Genomic DNA, 20,945 nt, shown 5'->3' on the forward strand with positions numbered 1-20,945 from the left:
TAGGGTTCAGATGAGAACGAATTGAGAAACCAAATCTGTGACCTGAAAATTGAAATATAATATATGATGTACACATACGATACAAATTAACATCAAACCTTCCATTTACGCCCAGACATTTTTGCACTTCCCTTTATGAGCATTCAAATCTGCCACAGTTGATTAAGTTGATTGTATTCATGCACATTCACAGCAGAGACGTTGTGGATTATGGAGTTAAAATCACATTTATTTACAACTGCAAAGCAAAAAAGAAAAAGACGCTTAAAGAAAGATGCCAAGAGCCTCGTGATTTCTAACATTTGCAACACGCGAATACATTCCTACTCTCTCATTTCAGATAGTTTTAGTTTCACAAGTGGCAAATGCATTAACCGAAAGAATAAAACTTTCTATAAGCACCTTAGTTACTAAAGAATAAACAAATATAAATGGACATGATTATTATGAATATATAATTAACATATGAATAAATTATCAACTATAAACTCGCAACAGCCGCCATTTTCAGCAGTTTAGAAAATAGGTTGCCGGATTGTGAATGTCAATCCGAAGCCGCGCTTTGATCCGCTACCGTTTGCCCTGTGTAAAGTTACCGCAATACACCGTTGATACAAACTCGGCGCTTTCCGCCAAATGTTTCAAATTAAAAGCCCCGTGGCGTTTCAGCGGACAGAAACCCTCCAAGGCTTTTATTGTGAAACATTTGGGGGAAAGTCACAGTTTAGAAAGGTCATCCGGAACGATGGCAGTAATATTCTTGATTTAACATTAAAGCCGTGGAGAAAGGAAACACTCGACTGTTTGTTTGCACATTTGCCACCACAGGAACTGGAATTACACAACCTCCGAAACGGTAAGAATTTTAGCCGTGCGCGAGTAAGTGTGTGCGCCCGAGTGTGTGTCACAGTTTTCCTTTCCGGCACTTCAACAAATAGCTCGACACCCGCGGTTATGAGTGCACCATCCAGGTACTCAGTGCGCTGCGTGTCGCCACACCTGCCAGCCGGAACGGACTTCTGCACTCAAACTAGCAAGCGTGAGTACAGTTTGTACGTGCATTGAGACGCACGGCCGGCGTCCACTTTATTAGGTACAACTGTGCAATCTAATCCAGTCCGATACAGCCGTTCTGCCGTGAAGTCTATACCCTTTTGTTTTTTTCTGTTAAAGATAATAATAATAATAATAATAATAATAATCAGTTTTAGAGGTGTTTCTATCATACGGTGTCGTTGTCAGTAAGTTACATAAAAACTGAATTTATATGTTTTATAACGGTGTCAGCCAAATCTGAACATTTAACAGCTTTGTAAAAATGCGTGTTACGGAAGAGCAGTTTTACTGAATTGTATTAAATTGCACAATATCTGTAGAACCGGAAATGAAAAATGACAACAAACCTCCACAAGTAAAGACAAAAAAAAAAAAAAAAAAAAAACATAAAACATTTTCAAATCAACTTTCCCTAAACCGGAACGCCTTTCTCATTTCCAGAATGAAATGACTAACCCACCCTTGATCTCCGCTCTCATGAATTAGACAGGAACTATGACAGCTGGATATGGGACTGGTGAGTAGTAAATTCAAGAGCTGTGGCCTTGGGTTGACATTACATTCTCTATGCTTGTAATGAGCCCTCAAACGGCTCCTTTGGCCCTTCGCTGTGTGCAGCGGGAGAAAGAGAGAGCGAGAGCCAAGATTGTCACACCTCCAACTGTCCTCAAGCTCTCTCGTCTTTTATTTGACATCCCTGCCGTGATTAAGACAAAAGCCTTCGGAGATCTTTGGGCCATAAGGTCTCGGTGTGCGTGTGGACGAGCACTGCCCCTAATTACTTTAATTAATTAAATTCATGATTTCCTCTAAATTGAACCCATTCATCAGTGGGCCAAAGCCGCGACCATTAATGATTTAAAGACATCTATAAAGGAATTATTGAGGACAAGAGGTGCTTGGCCCTTCCCCGTTCTTTACTGCATTGATAATTGCGCCGAGCAGATATTTACCAAGAGAAGGCGATGCGTTATACTCCTGCTGTTTCCTCGCAAACTTGTGATGAAGACCTTCACAGAAGCTGGCGGAGTAAATAAAGTGCCGGCGGTGACCCTGCATCTCAGCACTCGCGGCGTGAACTGCACCCTCTGCTGTCGTCGACGCGCCGAGTTGGCGTCTTATCTCGGGTTGGACACGAGACTCCGAGCCCCTTGTACTCTAATCCTCTGGTTTCTTAAGCCTGAGCTCTGTACCCCCCCGTCGACAGTCAGCTGTGTAATCCTTCAGAGATCTCTGTGCCTGTGTTGTAAGCAAAGCGCTGCTTCCCTTGGAACGGCTCCCGGGGCCGCCGTGTGCCGGCTAAAATGTTCACTTTGACTTTGAACGTTCGACAGAAGCCATTACACCTTTGTTTTCACTAATTTCCATCTGTACGGCGCCGCACATGTTCAAAAGGCACCGGGGTGAATGCTGAGACACAGAAGGAGTTTATCTCAGCTCTCGGTGTTTCTGCATGCAACGTGCAACGTGCTAGTATGCAGTAATGGTGGGGCCCTGAAACTAAAAGTATCTTCAATCCAAAAGGGTAGGAAAAAAAAAAAAAGGGTTTCCCAAAGTGATTAACCCACAGAGAACTCTGCGATGCAACGTAGCGTCTTTCAGCTCGTTGTTTTGGTTTTCTGGCCCACTACTTTACTGTTTTGTTTCACTCTCAGAGCTCCCGTCGTGTTGTTTCAAACAGCAGTCTGTTTGCTGCTGCTGCTGCTGCTGCTGCTGCTGCAAAAAAGCTCTAAAACCTACTCTCTGTTCACTACTTGCGCAGAACAAACACATGACAGAAACACTGCATTTCCCTCAGGAGTTAGCGGAGAAAAAAAAACACAACAAACCCAAAAGATTGGACATGTGTTTGCCTGGCGGCCTGTACGACTCTAAGTGAATGCCAATGTTGCTTCATGGCTGCTGGATGAGTAAACACACACACCTGATTTCACAAATCGTATCGACGTAAAAGGTGTTAATACCCTTTGCATCAACATTTTTCGAGAAAATATAATATAATGCAGGTTTAAAAACCAACTCAGACCAAAGATTTGCAACACACACCTGACCTGTTCACTGGATATAATTAGTAGCATCCTAAAACACGTTACTTGCAGCAGTTGCATTTTTCTTAGTGATTATGTGGCAAAACTTAAAAAAAAAAAAAAAAAAGAGAGGGTCAAGAACAGAGTACCCAGCAGGCTTCAAGCTAAACTTTGCCTTAAATAGATAGGCGATCTTTCCTGTTTTGTCAGTTTCTCGCGTACATAGGTCAAAGGGCAGCTTAAGGTTTGTGTCATACAGTCACGGCCGTTCCTCAATTAAACTGACATGACTCTGCTACGAGCTGATTGGCTGTTGAACGAGATAACGCGCCCGACTTTATGGAACTGCCATCTAAGGAAAGGAAAATTTCCCATGCAATGTTTGAAAACACTTTCATCTGGTGCTGAATTTTGGTTCTAAACTGGGTTTAAAGAGCAACCCGACGCCCTGTTTTAGCTTAAACACGCTCTCTATAACTATTCACAAACATGCATTCAAATCCAGAGCGAACTCCCCCGCTTTCCTGTTACCACCTTACCAATAACACTCCCATTTAAACAACTCTTTCAGCTACTGTCTGCCGCTCACTTTGTTTACTTGAATTCCCCATTTTCTTTGGAAAAAAAGCCCAAGCCCTTTTTTACCTTGTAGATTTGTACCAAAATTCAAATTCTACATCTAAAATTATCCCAAAGACTGTGTTGGTGTTTTCTAATCAAATTAAAAGCCCGGGTCACCTTTTCTGTCTCTTGACACCCAAGTTAATTTCTGTCTCCACCCCACTAGTGGTAGCTCATTTGTGATTAGACCACAGCTCCCAGCATGCCTTGGAGCGCCTTGGGAACCACTAGGAGGAGCTGGGGGAAGTTAAGGATGTCTGTGCTGCTCTGCTTACTGTGTTTGCCACTGAGAAGTGGGGAGGATAATGGATGAACAGAAATGTATTCACGTGGATCAGACATTTTTCAGAGACATTTTCAGCAGGCAGGTACCTGCAAGTACCAGCTCGCATGAACTCTGAGCCCAATTTGTGGACGAAAATGCCTTTGGCCTTCAAGCCTGATTCAGACCTTAAGTTTGCTTGACTTAGTTTTCATACGTGCGTCACCCATCAACATTTCTAAGCCTAGAGGTCTGTGCTGGCATATGTGAAGTGATAAATATGTAAATGAAGACACATCAGACTTCACATTACAATACGGGGAGTCTGGCTGACTTAAAAACACCATGAAACAGCATTTTCTGCTCCGTGCCAGCCGTTTCTCATTGACCAAAATGTAAACTGGAAAATTCATACGGAGAAAGAAAAAAACTAAAACAAAACTAACCTAAACCAGCTGTAGTGAACTGATTAAATATTTTACCTAAACATCACATACTGTAGACCAAAGCTCATCAATATGGAGTCTCTCTCTCTCTCTCTCTCTCTCTCTCTCTCTCTCTCTCTCTCTCTCTCTGTTTTTCATACACCTGATAAGTTGAATGGCCTCAGGATGTTGTTGTCACTCATTTGCATTAACTTGCATTTCGAGCATGAGTGGGACCTGTTTGAAACCTTGGAGGAAATCTTGACCATGCAGGCTGCTACAGACAAAATCTGATATGACGGATTCCTCCAGGAGTGTTTTTTAAAACAGATAAATAAAAGGAATTTCAGCAGTAATAAATGTCAACGTGATCAACAGAATATGAATCGCCGAGTCCTTAGGACAGCTATATTATATATAATGTTTTTAACTACTCTAGGCATGGCAACGGTGGTATGTCAGTGTGCTGCCTCGTTGGACTGCCACTTTGATCCAAACTGAGATCTTAACTATTTATTTTTGGAAAGTGCACAGACATTATGTACATTATGTCAAGATCTTCAGAGCATTTATTTTTAATGACTTTGGAAATTCCTTGGTAAGAACGTTTCATGGGATCAAGCACCACAATCAATATTTTTGATCAACTTTGTGAGAGGTTATCAACTACATTGCAATGGAATTTGACATGTATCTTTATCTTTGATGATTCTGTGACTATTAAATCTACCTAATGGTTCTCAATTGATTGGCACAGACATTCTCGGTTCCCAGACAATCTACCTTGATGACTTTTTATCTCGTGCAACTAAGGTTCACGTTTGTGATTTTGAACTAAATGTCTCAACAAGTATTGACTGATTGCTTTCCCACACAATCGCGTCCACAAGAATGGGGCAGACGTGAAGTTAGAGTGGCCGTTTACCACCAAAATCGAATCACTTCATCCCTGAGTTCAAGTGAACGTTTGTACTAAATGTAAAAAAAAATGCCCTTTAGGTGTTCCTGAGATAACACGTTCGTGAAAATAGGATAGACGGATGGATTAAAACACTAATCCTCTGGCTACGGCGTGAAGTAATAATAACTACAAATATGCTTCTGATTGCCACCCACATTGTGGATCCACAGACCTCAGGTCACCTGACATCTGTCTCTATTGTTGCAATTGAAACAAACTTTGTAAAGATAAGCTACCATGTTACAAATACGCTAATTCAAAACTTTCAGAAGAGTTGAGACGGGATCAAGGATTAAATCTCATCTGTTAATAATTCATTGTGATTAGATTTTTTTTTTTTTGGGGGGGGGGCCGTTTCAAATACCCTGACAGTTTTTGATTTCATAATTATTATTATTTTTTTTACCATGCTATTGAATTATTTTATTCTAAATGTATTCTGTGAGCTATTTTGACTTACTAAACGTGCTACACTAATATATTTTCCCAGCATTGACTCAAGCTCCAAGGGCATCTTGGTATTTTAAACTTTGCACATAATCCTGCTTTCAACGTCTCAATTGAAAGTACTTGAAAGCTCAGAAACTCTTAATAGCAAAGACATCCATGTCCCTACTTATCAGCAGATTAGTAAAAAGGACAAGGAAGCGAATAGATCTACATTCTCCGATCAGATCACAGGAATTCAACCACGACATGACCAAGAAGAGCTTCATGCAGTTTAAATTAGGCCCAATGTGATTGAGAATGTATTCAGTCTTACAAAGTGAACAGACTGGACTCAAATTAATATTGCAGAGGTCCCAATGCCCCCCATGACCTAAAGACTGAGAGAGATGGAGATGAATTCAGGGAGGTGAAAAATGAGCAAATGCAGATGTTGGATTTAGGGCGAGTCAAAGAGAAAGCTAGAGTACGAGAGAGAGAGTTGGAAAGAGAGTGTGGAGTTGAAATATGGAAAACAAAAATTGGACTCAGTGTGGTATTGGATAATGTTCAGTCGGGAGGCTTACCTAATTGTGACATCTCCGGTACCCCTGCCAGGTACGGTCCGTCAAGAAACTTGGGTTCGTTATCATTGATGTCCTGGACCTTGACCACAAACTCAGACCTGGGCTCCACAGGTAAATTGGTGAGTCGGTCTACGGCTTGAGCCTGAAGAGTGTAGTAAGCCTGGGCCTCTCGATCGAGGCGCTTGGTGGCATGGATGTCTCCCGTGTTCTCATCGATGGTGAAGATGGAAGTGGCGCCCTCGCCAGATAACACATACTTCACTTTGCCGTCTCCTTTGTCCACGTCTGAGTGTAGCTGGATGGAGGAAAAAGAGAGAGTGTAAAGGCGGCCATATAAGGGGATAAATAATCAATTGGACCAAAAATATCGTAAATAGTTTAGTGCTGATGTTCGGCTTAATAAAGGATGACTTGAGGGCTTCCCTCTTGTAGAATTATTAAATAATGATGACACAAGTGAAGTTGCTACTTTGCATTACCTATTCAGAGATAACAAGCTCAATTGATCCGGATTATAATTTAAATTTGGTTGTATTTAATACATTTCATGTCTCCCCTTTCATTCAATACATTTCATAAATACCAAATAAAGCTAAAAGATGTAAATGCATTATAAAATATTCTATAATTAAAGCATGTAAATTTTCCCTGTCGTTGCTGACACGTACAAACAACACCAGCAAACACATCATGTTTATTGGACAAACATTCAGATCAGATCACAAGATCAAAACATGCACCGTTTATGCATGAATTATGTTGCAAAAATCCCACCATGATTTGCATTTTGCTACAAATAATGGAATGAAATGCTGCCACTTACTGTAATGGCAGTGTGACTTGCTAACAAATGTAAACCGTCATTACTAATGAAACTAGCATCAAAGCTCCAAGCAATAACAAGCTTGTCTCACATTAAAAGAAAGAAGAAGAAAAAAAAAAAACCAACAGCTATTAACAAAAGTGTTTGAATCAATTTAGCAACAATGATGCCCCAAATGGACTTCACATGTTTTCTGTCCAGAAATCTGTCATCGTTAGTGATAAATGGTTCCTCAGGAAGCATTTATCATCTACATTTTAGCACAGATTCGTGCAAAGGCTTTCTAAATGCGCTTTCTAAAGCTGCATTGGGTACCGTTCGTCTAAGATCAAGTAGCCTACTGAAACCACCGCTTGATACTGGTGACTGAATGTTCTGCTCCGGTCTCAATGCTTGCAAGCGGTGCTCCTTTTCATCCCTTTTAGCCTTTTTGGAAGGTGACGAGCAGAGACGACGCGACATCTCGATATTAAAGCTCAAATATCTTCAACAGCTCTTCTCTTATTGCCATTAAGAGCATGCAAAGTTTGATGTTGAGTTTATCCACTTGCAAAAAGGATCTGACAGGTTTGTGCCCTCCGAGGATCAATACCAAGGGCTGAGGTCGTGCATCGAGAGTCACGCTGTCAGATCAGTCCTTCCTAATAAGCGTACAAACCCTCCTTCTTTAAATCTCACGGCACACCAAGTAGCAGCCGGGGATGACATCTTTAAGACAAACCTTGTTCATCTCAAAGCACGCGGGCTACCTTCATAAAAGTGAACTTTTGTTTCTCGCAGCAGCTGAAATAAGCAACATTATTAATAGACAGGCGTACTTTACAGGTGTACAAAGAAGACAGACAAACTACATTTTTGTCAGTGAACCTTTGTTGTCACTACAACGACATTCCACTTATGACAGAGTTTTATTCCCTGCAGAGCGAGTCAAGACTTTAAAGATGACTTTAAGACCTCCTCTCAAAGTACGACTCCGACAAAATAATCCTTGAACAACTCGAAAGGAAAAGAAATTAAAATTATCATGACAAGAAAACGAACCTTGAACAATCCTGTTTGAAGTCAGAGCTGTCTCGTGGCCATCAAGCCCTTCAACATGGTTAACATCAGAGTGATCACAGAAACTGACATATATCTTAGGGGAAGGCCATTTTTGGTATTTAAAGATGGGCAGGCGGACCATTTTTAGCTGTCAGCATTTAGCAGAGTGCATATTTCTGTCTTTATCACCTCAAACATGACAAAACACCTCAATAGCGAAGCGTGCAGATTCTTGATTGTTCGTATTTGGTGTTTAAAGTGTACAGAATACAGTTTCAATCTCAATCTACCAGGTGTTTTGAATTTGATTGCCTCCAGATCAATAATATAAGGAAGGAAATGGCTAAATTCATCCATCTGTCTTTCGGAGCAAAACTTTTCCTCTGCAGCTAGTATCTTCATCCACTTACTCGCAAGGCCAGCTCCCTCCAGCCTGTTGTTACTGCAGTAGGTTGTTAAACCAGTAGTTTCTTGAAAGTTTCAGGTACAATGATTGCTAAGGAAAACATTGCAAACTTCATGGTCTGCTTCTGCGAGTCAGGGTTACACTTCCACAAAGTTGGAAAACTCAAGAAACTTAAGACCTGAAAGTACTGGAGATCTAATGCAACTCTTTCTGGTCTCTATCAATAAATCATCCAGCCTTTGGAGTCCAGGTTAAAGCCCAAAATGAGGTAATCCTGATTAAATCACTAGGGCATTATCAGAGGCCGAGCAGCACTGCTTGGGACAAATTAACTGAAAGTTTATGTGTAAAATCTTTGGTGTGTAACCAGCACAGTTAAAGTTGCATTGAGTACATGACAAAAGAACGAAACGTCAACCCTAAAAAAAAAAAATCTGAAAGTGTAAAGAATAGTTACATCCAAGAAAAATACAAATTTGAACTTCTAGCACCACATCTTGTGTCCAGCAGTTAAACGTAAATATATTTGCATATTCATAGGTTCGAGAATTTTCAATGAAGTCATTTTAATGAGTTCAACGAACTAATTAAACAATATAACTGGGACGAGTATTTTTTCCACGTCTTAACAGATGTCCGGAGGGGATCCTTAAATATGAATCATCTCCTTAAGAAACATGTATCTGGAAAGCTATTAAAACATGCAAAGAAAGATTTTGCAGCTCACTATAGGCAGACTTTCACATCCTCAAAGCTGCACATGTCGCAAATATCTCTGTCCCAGACCTTATAGTTGAGGCTACCAAGCTGCTTTTCTGTGCCATGAGTTTTAGTCAGTGAAAAGAAAATGCTTAGCCTTCATTTCACTAAAGGAAAATGAACCACGGCTCTTGCCTTCGTTTACATGGTGCCAATGCCACTTACGTTTTCAGAAAATCAAACAAATTCAAGGAGCACTTAGAAAAAAACTTTACAAACTACATTCAACCTGGTTGACTGAACTCCAAACACAAACTCTAGTTTTCATGCAATGGTAAAAAGCTGATCCAACCCAGTATCATGGGCAAAACGTAAAATAGACACGCTTGTCCACTATAGCAAAACATTAAATAGCCACGCTTTGGCCTGTTTAGGCGTGACAGTTACACGTTTGGAAAGCGTGAAATTTACATGCAAGGAAATGCCATGTGACCAAGGTCCCGCAACGGAGGCAATATAGAACTTAGAACATGTTACTGTCACGCCGTAACAGGCCAAAGTGTGGCTATGTCACGTTTTCCTGTAGTTGACCGGCGTGTCTATGTCACGTTTTGCCGTGATACCGGGTTGGCTGATCTACCTAAAAAAAAAAAAAAAAAAAAAAAAAAAGCTTGATCAAAACCACATTAATTCATCTGAATCTGAGATTCATGAGTCGGCTGGATTCTCCTCGTCACACTGCTCTGTTTCCTCGAGAAGCCTGAACTCCAAGCGACACTGGAGAGGCGTGTTAATTACGCCAGCCAGAAAAACAGCCGGGGCCTCTTGCATCTCAGGGTTCTCTTCCTCTACCTCCAGCACCACGCATACTGCGGTGCCATCTTGGTGAACTCCGGCAGAAGAGATGGGTAAGTCTCAGAACGAGTCCGCCCGCACGTCTTCCTTTTTAGACGGCGTGACATTTGGGTTCAGAAATTCTTCACTTGCACGATCCCCAGCTGAGGTCAGCAGCTAACTACGGCTGTTGAAAGAAGTCAGAGCAAAGGCCTGCCCTCTCCCTTCCAGAGCCATCTGATGGTCTGCCAGAACTTCCTTCACGCTACAAGACTTTTCATATCCTTACCGCACCTGACCCTTGAGCTAAAAAAATGAAGTAAAAAGGAACGCTAATGTATTATAACTGCATGCAGCAATAGTTTATAGAGATTACATTTGAGCAATTGAATTATTCCTTGTCCTGTAATTTTTTTACTGTCGAAACTGAAATAAAAAGTGCAAACGCTCACCGTGTACAGCACTTTTTCAATTAAGCCTCTCTTGTTTATTGTGTAGAGCGACGACAAAAGCTTATTGTGCGGCATTTCTGTTCATATTATGACGTACTCGTACAAGATTATTGGCCAAACTCTTCTTTCAATTTATCTGTAAATGTCAACATCTCATTATGGGATACATAACAATGGTATTTCAGGTTCCAAACCAGCACTACAGAGGAGAATGATTAGGTCAATATTATTTTGATGGCGCTGACGGAGTACACGCCGAACAGGGGATACAACAACCAAAGGTCTTTTATTAATGGAATCCATCAGCCGGCTGATGGATGCCACGCTGGGGGCGCGATGATTGCGTTGGCTGCACCCTCAAGCCTAAGCATGCATATGCGGCGTCTCTTTACGGAGCTCGCCGTGTTTATTCACCATCTCCCGCTGTCAGGAGCAAACCTGAGGTGAATTGTCAGTCTCGGAGAGAGTCAACATTTAATCTCGAGGAAGCCATCCGTGGCCGTTTGCTTCCAGTAAATGCCATCGACGAGAAGGACAAAGCCGACAAAGCCACAAAGCATGCGGGGGGGGGGGAGTCAGAGGTCAAGCACACTTCTCGTGTTCATTTTCAGCGAACTGTTTGGCTTGCTACACTTTCCAGCTCTCGGCCCGGGCGGGGAGAAAGACACGCACGACGGTGACAGCGACCGGCTCCACGTCTTCCATTTCTAATGCTGTGTTTCCAAATGACATATTTACCCTCGGTACACTAACAAGTAGCGTTCTTACACGTTAGGACTCCTACTCGTGTGGTGCAGTAATTTTTGACAGGGTGGTGTCGTTTCACATCGCACGCCGCCGTTCTGCTCTGGCAGGAAATAACCTCGGCATGTCAACACACCACGCGCCAAAATATCCGCGGCTTTGATTATTCCACCCAGAGCTGGACGTGTTTTTGTGCCGTCTGTTCAAAACACTCAATAAACAGACCGATCCTTCGGTCCAGCAGCAGCGGTGGAAAAAAAAAAAAAATCATGTTGTGGGGGTGTTCAGGAACAGCTGCCGCTTCCTCAGACGCCTTAATTAGAAAATTCCTTCGGTCAGTCCTGGTCCATTTTTACATCAGTAGCCCCCCCCCTCCCCTCTACGTAGCCAAGATGGCGACCGTTTAGGGTGGAAAGCGTTCCAGCGTTTCACACAATTTTTTTTTTTTTGGACCTTTTTGAGCGCCTCATCCTGGTACTTGTAGTGAACTGCGGGTTTCTGTGCCTGACAGTGTGAACGCACTCGGGCACTCAAAATATCTGAGCGTTAGTATGCAAGTCCGCCATTTGGAACTCAGCCTAAAATCTCGTCCCCACTCAGGACTACATGAAATAAAGAATATAGTCTGGCGGGACTTTTGTCTTTCATTAATCAAACCCGGTTTCAAAACCGCCGCTGCTCTTTTACAGGCGGTACTTTGAAAGTTTCAACTCTTGTTCCTTTTACTGGGCGCCGCAGTTGCTTCACTTGCAAAAATGTAAATACCCACTATGTAATTCTTCCCTTCGCTTCCCTCGAGGTGAGCGCAGCGCAGCGTGCAGCAGAACGGCGGAGGAGCTCAAAGGCACTCCCAGGGATTGTGAAGGAGGGGAGGGATCTGAACGCGAACCCTTCTGAAATCAGTGCTGACACTTATCATCGCTTTGTATGCAGGCAGTCCTCCGGGGACCGGGCTGTTCGCTTTGTGTTTGCTTGTTTACCTTGTAGCGAGGGAGAAGGGTAGAAAAGCATGAAAGAGACCGTAACAGCGCGCCGACTCAGGCTCGTCCTTTACCCGGGAACTCCTGCACGACGAGTTCAAATTGTTCTAAGTGTTTGAATTTTCAATTTGGCCATCGTGTGTAGCATGAAAACACGTGTTGGAAGTAATTGTTATTGTTTGGCTTTGCTCCGAGGCAGAAAAATATGGAGTCCTCGAATAGAAACCAAAAAAAATACAAGTAAAAAAAAAAAAAAACGTCTCAAAGCCGAAGACGCGTATTTTTGCGTACCTCTTGAGTAGAGTGCAATTTCTGCTATTCAATGGACTGTACACAAACCAAACCAAAGTCTATACCCGGTGGCACCCTGTGAGCAATACTGGATCCAAAACACCACAACAGCCTCCGCCGCTGCTCAAGAGCCCTTAATCAACAATCACTCTCGAGATATTTCTGGGCAGCTCGAGCAGCAGGAGCTTAACGGGGTCTCCACGAACGAGGTAGAGCGGTTCGCGGCTCCAACAAAACCCCCCCAAAAAACTAAACGTGAAACACTGACGACGGTGCACTCCGGCATTTGTTTACTGAAGAGAAAATCGACGGTTGCACAAGAGGCGCACCCGTAAACCTTCCCGACAGCGCAGATCAAATACTAAACCCACTAAATCCAACGCAAATCATGAATTCACCAGAGAATAAAGTCAAGACACTTGATATGCGGCATTACATAAAAAACATAGAAAAAAAACTAAAACAAAACAAAACGCGGACGGGGTAAAGAGGGGTCACTCGGCCATAAAAGAGAGAGAAAAAAAAAAAAGAGAGCTAGAAAATGTAGCCCCGTCTACTTCAGTGCAGCTGTCACTGACAGCAGCTCCCGACATGCTTGGCTTTTCATCTATTCACTCGGCCATGTTCTGGTGAGTAGCCACGGCGCTGTGCTTTGAGGAGAGGCTCTGTGGCTCAGCCTCTCCTGCTTTCATTTCAAGTTGGGAGGTGGGGAATTAGCGATTGCCGTGGAGAGACTGTTAGTTATCACACAGCGGTGGACATGTGCAGGGGTTCTGCACACAGGAGCCCGAATGTGACGAACAGCGTCTTAACGTTTGGGTTTCACTCGACGTTTCACATCCTCCCTTTTAATGCTTTTTTTTGTTTTGTTTTGTTTTCTTCTTTTTTTTTCTCCGCTCTACATTTGATCGCTTTTTATATAAACTTTAATTATTTTGACTGTGTTTAATTGCATCGAGCTGTGAAGCCCTTTGCTTTGACAAAATACATCACGAATGTCACATACGATTAGTCACATGTACAGTAAGTTCACACCGCATTCAGGCAGGCAAAACTCGCCACCATTTCATGACAGGTATAGAAATACTGCTTTTGTTTGTTTGTCAAGACGAGCGTGTCGGTGATTGGGTGAAAAATTAGCACCTTTTTCACAACAATGGAGGATTAGAAATTTAAAATTAAAATCAGGCAGTAACGTTTGTCTGTGTTCCGCATGGTTAAACTATTTAAAAAAAATTATAGGAAAGGTTAATGTTCTAAATAAAATAATAAAAAAAAACCAAGTATGCACACTTAAGGCTGAAAACCAAAGATGTAAACAATAACTTAACGTAAAAAAAAATTGCGTGGTATGTTATATAGCAGTCAAGCATTCAAGTTGAAGCAGCTGAAGCGCTCAGTTTAAGGTTTCTAGCTACGCGACAGCCAACATCTCTTTGAGGCCTAAAATTGAATTAATGATGGGATTATTTTCAGAAGGACCAAAGGAATACTGATCAGAAGTGGTGAATTTAGCTGATGACGCCTTAAGAACTTGTAGAAAAAACTTTCATGAGAGAAGTTGACGCTTTTTGAACGAGAGTCTGTTAAACCGGAGTTTTTTTTTTTGGAGTCAGCCCCTAGTGGCCCTCAGTGGCATTGCGCTTTAAGTCACTTCCAATTTGGCTCCACTGTTCAGATTCAGAGACTACATCCCTTTTCATGCACAGTCGGCGGTTCAAGACAGTTGACGTTGTGTAACAGACAAAAGCAGTGTCTACGTCGGCAGTGACAGCAGTTGAAATACAAGGTAAAGTAATTGAAGTGTCATTTTATTTTCAGCAGAAAGAGCAACGCACGTTTTTTTCATTGTAATTTAGGGAGAAATTCCATTTTCTGTCTGAAATAAGCTGATTCAAAACGGGGCGAGGAGGCACTTTAATGGACTTAAATCTATACAAACAGATGTATGTGATGGTTTGACAGCCGGTACAAAGCAAATGCAGACAGCTCTCTTTAGAGGATGAATATGAAAATGCTGAGGAGCGGTTTTTCAGCCGGGATAATGCAGGTTTCACCGCTCTCTCTGTCTCCGATGGGGCGACAGTTGACATAAGAGAATCGGCTTTCAATCAAAGTCAGAAAAAAAAAAGAAAAAGATTTTCAGGATTGTGACTGCCATTTCGACGTTTTGTTTCCATCAGACGGCGGCAGCTCATATCTGCACCTGCAGGCTGAGTCATAACAGCAAAGAGAATGGGCTCTGTTTCAGTGTCGGGAAATTGAACTGGGATTTTCACAGAAATGGGTCTTAACAACTTCAGTCAGGAGATAATAATAATAAAAAAAATTAAAAAAAAAAAAAAAAAAACCTGTATATACACATTTTTATTTTAATCAGACTTCTTATCCGAGCACTTATTTAATCAGGCCTCCACGTTTTTCTCGTGTTAGATAAGCAATAAATCAAAAACGATCATGGATGTCTGTGTCAGTTTCATTTATTCATACAGAGCGTTGGTCTATGTTTAATAAAACCTTCAAATATAATGCACTGGTTGCCTGCGGTGCACAAGAGTCTCTCAAAATGAAGCAATCAGACCTGACAGAAAACAATGGAGCAGCCTGTACTGTGTTGGTGAAAGTTAGAGGCAAAAAAACCAACAAAAAACAGACAGCTCAATGATTTATGATTCTCACAAAGATACTTTTCCTTACTGTGGAAGGATCTTTTAACATTTTATAGATTTACATTAAACATATCTGCAACGCATTTAAGACCAGACAAAATCTCTAATTACATTCTGATGAGTGAGTGCTCGGGGTGGACGATATGGCCATGAAATAATATCTCAATTTTTCAGGGTATGTTCTGCAGCACTACGGATATTCTTGACTAATTAAGGGAAAGAAGTTTCAAACTCAAGGTCTGTTGAGGCATTCTTGTAATGTCTCTTCAAAGGACTTCTTATTTTCAGCTAAAAGAAACACTTGATGACAAAATGCTGAGAAACATTTGATCATTAATCTAAAGAGCACACTTGCAACAAAATACGTGTCAAACTTTTATAGGTCAGCATAAATTTGCCTTTAAATATTCAGTAAATAAATCACATATTACTTTTTGGAACAGAATTCTCGACTGTGGAGCCGCTTTTAGTTGTGCTTGTTGTTGCTGTGCTGCACGTAATGTCGTTAAGCTGTGCCACAGTTTGACATCATTACGCCAACACATTGGCGTCATGCCATTATCACAATATAAAATCCCTTTTCTAAATCATATTAAGAATTACATGATATGGTGCACTTCTAGTGAATATGACTCATTGTTTGAAGAGTATAATCAGACATGTCTACAGTTTACATTTGCCTCTCCAAAATGTGTCTCCATCTAAATTAAGTCAAAACTCAAAATTGCATATATCTTCACTTGTCATTATTTCAGTTAAAGGAATCTTTTTTTGTACTCTTGTCTCTCATGAGATTATTCATTCAATTAAAACGTTACAAGTCAAAATGTAATTAGAGATATCTCTGATCGGAACTCTTGAATTACGTGTCATAAATACATCGTGGATGTTTATAATGGTAATAAAAGAGCAGATGACTCCCGTGACATCCTTACAGATATCTTATAAAGGTTTCTACTGAAGGTTAAATGGGTTTCGCCGTACAATGGAAAGCAAACATGTGCAGTATCGGTTTTGGAAAGTGGACACATTCAGTTTTGGAGGTTGAACAGAAGTGTCGGTGCCAATGTGAACGCTACAAATAGAGTAGTATCACTTCCACTTTAAAAAAAAAAAAGAAAAGAAAAAGGGGACTGATACTGGCACAAAAAAAAGGAAAAACCAATCTCGTTTTACAGCAAGAGATGCAGAATCTGCCAAATCAAAGCTGCCCATCATGAACTTTTAAATCCGTTTCAAATGTGACTAACACGTCCCTCATTTATTTTAGCACAATAAGGCCGTGTTCAGAGCCTCCCTTGACACACATGTTAATTAAAGACATGCAGGAGTGCTTTCCAGGTCTTTTCAGTCTGGTGCCCCGCTGCCTTTCTCTGGTTTGCCAGGCTCGCCACCATGCCGGTTTGTCATCCACATCAATGAACGTAATCAAGGTGGCAATCAGGGCAAGCTTTCACTTTATTTATTTTTTTTATTGTGTGTGTGTGTGTGTGTGTGTGTGTGTGTGTGTGTGTGTGTGTGTGTGTGTGTGTGTGTGTGTGAGGGAGGGAGGGAGAGAGGGAGAGAGGTGGGGAGCATTCAGCTGCCCTCATCACAGAGATGCACATAAATGGAAGACAGGAATAGGCATCCTTTTCAAAGTATTATAGGAGAGAGAATCAAAGCCCTTTTGTCATAGAAAGGCTCTTTAGATGCTATCGTTGTGACGTTTTTTTCTTTCTCTTTTTTTTCATGTGCAAGTGAGTACAGGCTGCAACTGACAGCCTATTGATGGCACAAATGAAAAGGAAGAAAGTGAGAAGGAAAATGTATTTCCATATCAGGTGGTGTCAATACAAGGAACCGTCGGCGCATGCTGGACCCGCGTGTTGATATTCATCTCGTTAATCTGAAGCAAAAAACGAAGAGGACACAAAACCGGGCGGCGAAACATCAAAAGTCCAGAAGAGATAACAGTAACTGTTATTTATGTATGTTTGTATTAATGTTAAAAACGCAATCTGGATTTAACCTTTCAGTTCCTGGCCAAAGAATGCTCTCTAATACTTAATTATCTTCATATCTGGACGTAACAAAAATATGTTTTTCAAAGACTGCTTCAAGGTGACGATCTATTTGATGCGGACAGTTAAAAAAAAAAAGAAAACTGTCGCAAAATGCGTTCTGTCAGCATTTTTCTTAAGCCGTCAAATATGATAGCAGAACATTAATCCAACTAATTTGTGACATCTGTGAGGATTTTGGTGAAAGTTGACATGCATTGATGCCGTACAACAACAGAGATTTACTCGTAGTAACTCGTAATCCGGATTTATCTGAAATCCAACCATGTCGATAATCTCTCCGCCTTTAATGCAGCGGTCAACTGCTAGATTTGGACTTGTCTGCAAAAGTAGTATAACCAGTAAAAAAAAAAAAAAAAAAATAGGAAACTCTCCAAGAAAACAGAGGCGCCCGTTCAAAGTATCATATGCTTGGCTTGCTCGCTCGATACCTCGCCGAGCGGATGTACGTTCGGTGCGCGAGGAAACGTGGACGACGAAGATCGCCCACAAGCAGGCGGGCGGTTCTCGTGTGTGCTATGAAATATAATCCTGTCAGTACCGGTGGGGCTTGTGATAGCTCATTTTGCTTCTAAGGACTCGCTCTATTGACATGTTGATTCGCAGCGAGACATCAGATCCGTCGGTTTGGATGCAATTCAACCTCAGAATTTGCACAACTGTGTTGGCAAAGTGGCCTCCAATATAACTGGAGAAATTTGTTTAGGTGACATTGCTGCAGGCGTCCAAGTCACACAGAGACAAAAAAAAAAAAACCCACATACAAACCCAGTGAAGTGACAAAAAAGACCTAATTTCTGCAGTTAAGGACAAGCGCAGGATATACAGTACAGTACGGGAGGCTACAGAGAGCTATAAATATCACCTGACATACTGTTCTGAACCTCCAGTCCCTGGATCGGCGGTTTCAGGCTCCACCTCTGCTCATCCGCCATTAAAACCCGCTCAATTCACTAAAACACTGTGTTCCTCTGACATTTCTACTGACTACAGCCCCAGGACATGGAATACGATATATATTTTTTTTTTTTTGGGGTATAAATTTATTAGAAACTGACACATTATAGTTTAATGTTACAATACTTAAAATGTAAAGCTGAATATCAGTCAATTGCATTTGCATGTAGTTTTTTTGCTGGATTTATTTGCTTTCAAACATGCTAGAACATTACAATTAATTGAAGCGCTTACTGTAAGTCTTTGACTTTCTAGTAAAATAAATAAAAACCTGAAGTAAAAGGCTATCTGTTCAAAGATTCAAGGTTCGATGATCCTGCAAGACGTGCAGTGAAACGCAGGGCTGCACTAAAAATGTTCAGATAGAACATTTGAATACGTTACATCAATGAATGTTATGTCGATAGATAGTAAAGGAAAAATTGTAAGTGAGTCATATTTCTATCGGCTATGATAAAAAACAAACAAAAAAAAACCCATCCATTTTAAAGGATAAATACCTTAAAAGGTTGTTAAGAAGTGGATGAAAAGAGGCTTCACTCATGCTAGCAAAATAAACGTCCCGTTTTACGTGTGAAGTCTGGTAGACTGTTACACTCAATGTAATGTGTGTCAAAATTGATATCTCAATTTGCAGGTTTCAGCTACTTTGGGAGCCGCCGCTCTCACACCAAGTCTAATATCCTTGTTCGTGCAGATATTGTTTCTTTTTTCGGTGAAAAAAGTCCTCTGAAGAAATATTACACACATACCTAAAAAGAAACCTTGAATTGAGCAAACTATGAATGTCTCTCTTTTTGTGCCTACATTATATTATTAACCAAACAGTGAAGGCCCAACTCACTCTTCCTCTCTGCAGTGTGAATTGTCCTATTGAGCTCAAGTTTCATTTTAAAACTCCTTTGTCATCTGAATGAACCGACAGCTTATACAATCAGATTAAACGGGCCAGAACGCAGAAACGATATTGAAAAACATTTCAAGTTCCTCCGAGTCGCGATGAGATGACTCATTCTCAATACTAACGAAGCTTTGTGTGTGTTTTCTTTTAAACGATTTCTAGGGGCTAAACTTTCACCTTGAGGCCGTGTAAGGTTAGCTGCGTCTTGTTCCTCTGTAGAAAATCTTTTTCATTAATCGCATATAGTGCAAAAATATCTTTCAAAAAAAAAAAAGCGTGCAAACAAAAGGCGTTCAGGAGTCAAAGAGTCATCGCAGCAGAACTTCTCTACTATTCGGTTATTAGTACAGCCGTGAAAGGCGAAACCTCCAAGCACATCTTCCTTGTGATTGTTCGGCTCACGAAAACAGCCGCCTGCTTTGTGCGGTACTCCTCGGGAAAAAAAAAAAAGTTTGAATGTTCTGTAACTTTAGAAAGCGCTTCACTCTGCCAACAGAGATGACAGGCCTTTCCAAAGTGGCTGCTTTCCATCTGTTGTGCAGCAGCACCCCATTGGCTGTCGGATGGAAAAAGAAAAAAAAAAAAAAAAAAAAAAAAAAGGCCCTGGCAGTTCGTTAAAACAAATTAAAACTGTATTATTCAGAGGCTGAAACAACAGATCTACCTTTTTGTATAGCGATAACATTAAAACAATCGGAGTATTATGGGTCTACTGAGGAATTAAATAAATAAATATATATTTTGTTGTTTCCATCTTCCAAATCCTCTAAAATGAGCTTCATTGGCTCCATTGACTGCTACCGGTGGGGAGTTCACATACATTTGAACAATTACAGGTGGTTCGGGGTAGTTGAGAACACACATGAGTTCGCACGACACTCACGAGAGTCGTCAGCGTCACGTTAATTAAACTGCGAAGCGTTCAGTGCCTGTGAAGGGATTTTGGGACAGCACTCCAACCGGTTGATAATCACAATTCCTTCTCCTGTGCAGGGATGATTCTTCCATCGAATATATTTTTAGCCCAACGAGCAGCTCGGCTCTGTGAATGGAGTTGGTTATCGGTCCGTCAATCAAGCCCTTCGGTACAGACTAAAATATCTAAAAAAAAAAACGACTCAGTGGGTTGGCTTGATATTTGGTACACATATCCGTGGTCCCCAGAGGATTAATCACACTGACTTTGGTGAGCTGCAGACTTTAGGCTTTAGCCACAATCAGGTTGAAATTTGTGGTTTTAAGTGAAGCATGTCAACGACTGTTAAATGGATTACTATGCATGTTCAGTCGTCGATGTCCCCCTTAGGATCAAATTTTCAGTTGATGACCACATATCTACAAAACTAAGGACATTCCCTTTTGCCTGAGCTGTTAGTTTTAACAAATTAAACTAAATTCCACCTGCTAGCATTGCCTTTTTTGTGCACGTTAGTTTACTAACATGGCTGTAGACTTTTGAAGTCTATACGTGATTGAAAAATGTAGACAAGAAATATCTCATAGCATCAGTATGTTGATATTGCCAAAACCTTGGTACCCATCGGTTATTATTCTGATGACTATAAGGCCCCAGGGGCAATAAACCAATACATGTATTTCAGGGGTTTCAGTGTAACATGCGGATATCCGGGCCAACAATTCCTCTTTTGTGCGCCAGTCGTTGTTTAAAGCCCGCTTAACAACTTAAGACACAAGAATGGAGTTGAGAGACAACATTGAC

At 41.2% G+C, this 20,945-nt stretch overlaps 1 protein-coding gene across 1 annotated transcript in view; it reads right to left on the reverse strand.

Moving 5' to 3' along the window:
- Positions 1-20,945, reverse strand: part of LOC138619757 (cadherin-7-like) — a 110,271-nt gene that overhangs the window by 58,550 nt on the left and 30,776 nt on the right. The window contains exon 3 of the mRNA XM_069696484.1: positions 6,366-6,660. Within this exon, the coding sequence (XP_069552585.1) occupies positions 6,366-6,660 (295 nt within the window). The remainder of the gene's footprint in view (positions 1-6,365; positions 6,661-20,945) is intronic.

This window comes from Brachyistius frenatus, unplaced genomic scaffold (assembly GCF_029030835.1).
Source record: "Brachyistius frenatus isolate BFR_SWC_R1_liver_20210118 unplaced genomic scaffold, ASM2903083v1 Contig_21, whole genome shotgun sequence".
Taxonomy (NCBI): Eukaryota; Metazoa; Chordata; class Actinopteri; family Embiotocidae; genus Brachyistius; species Brachyistius frenatus.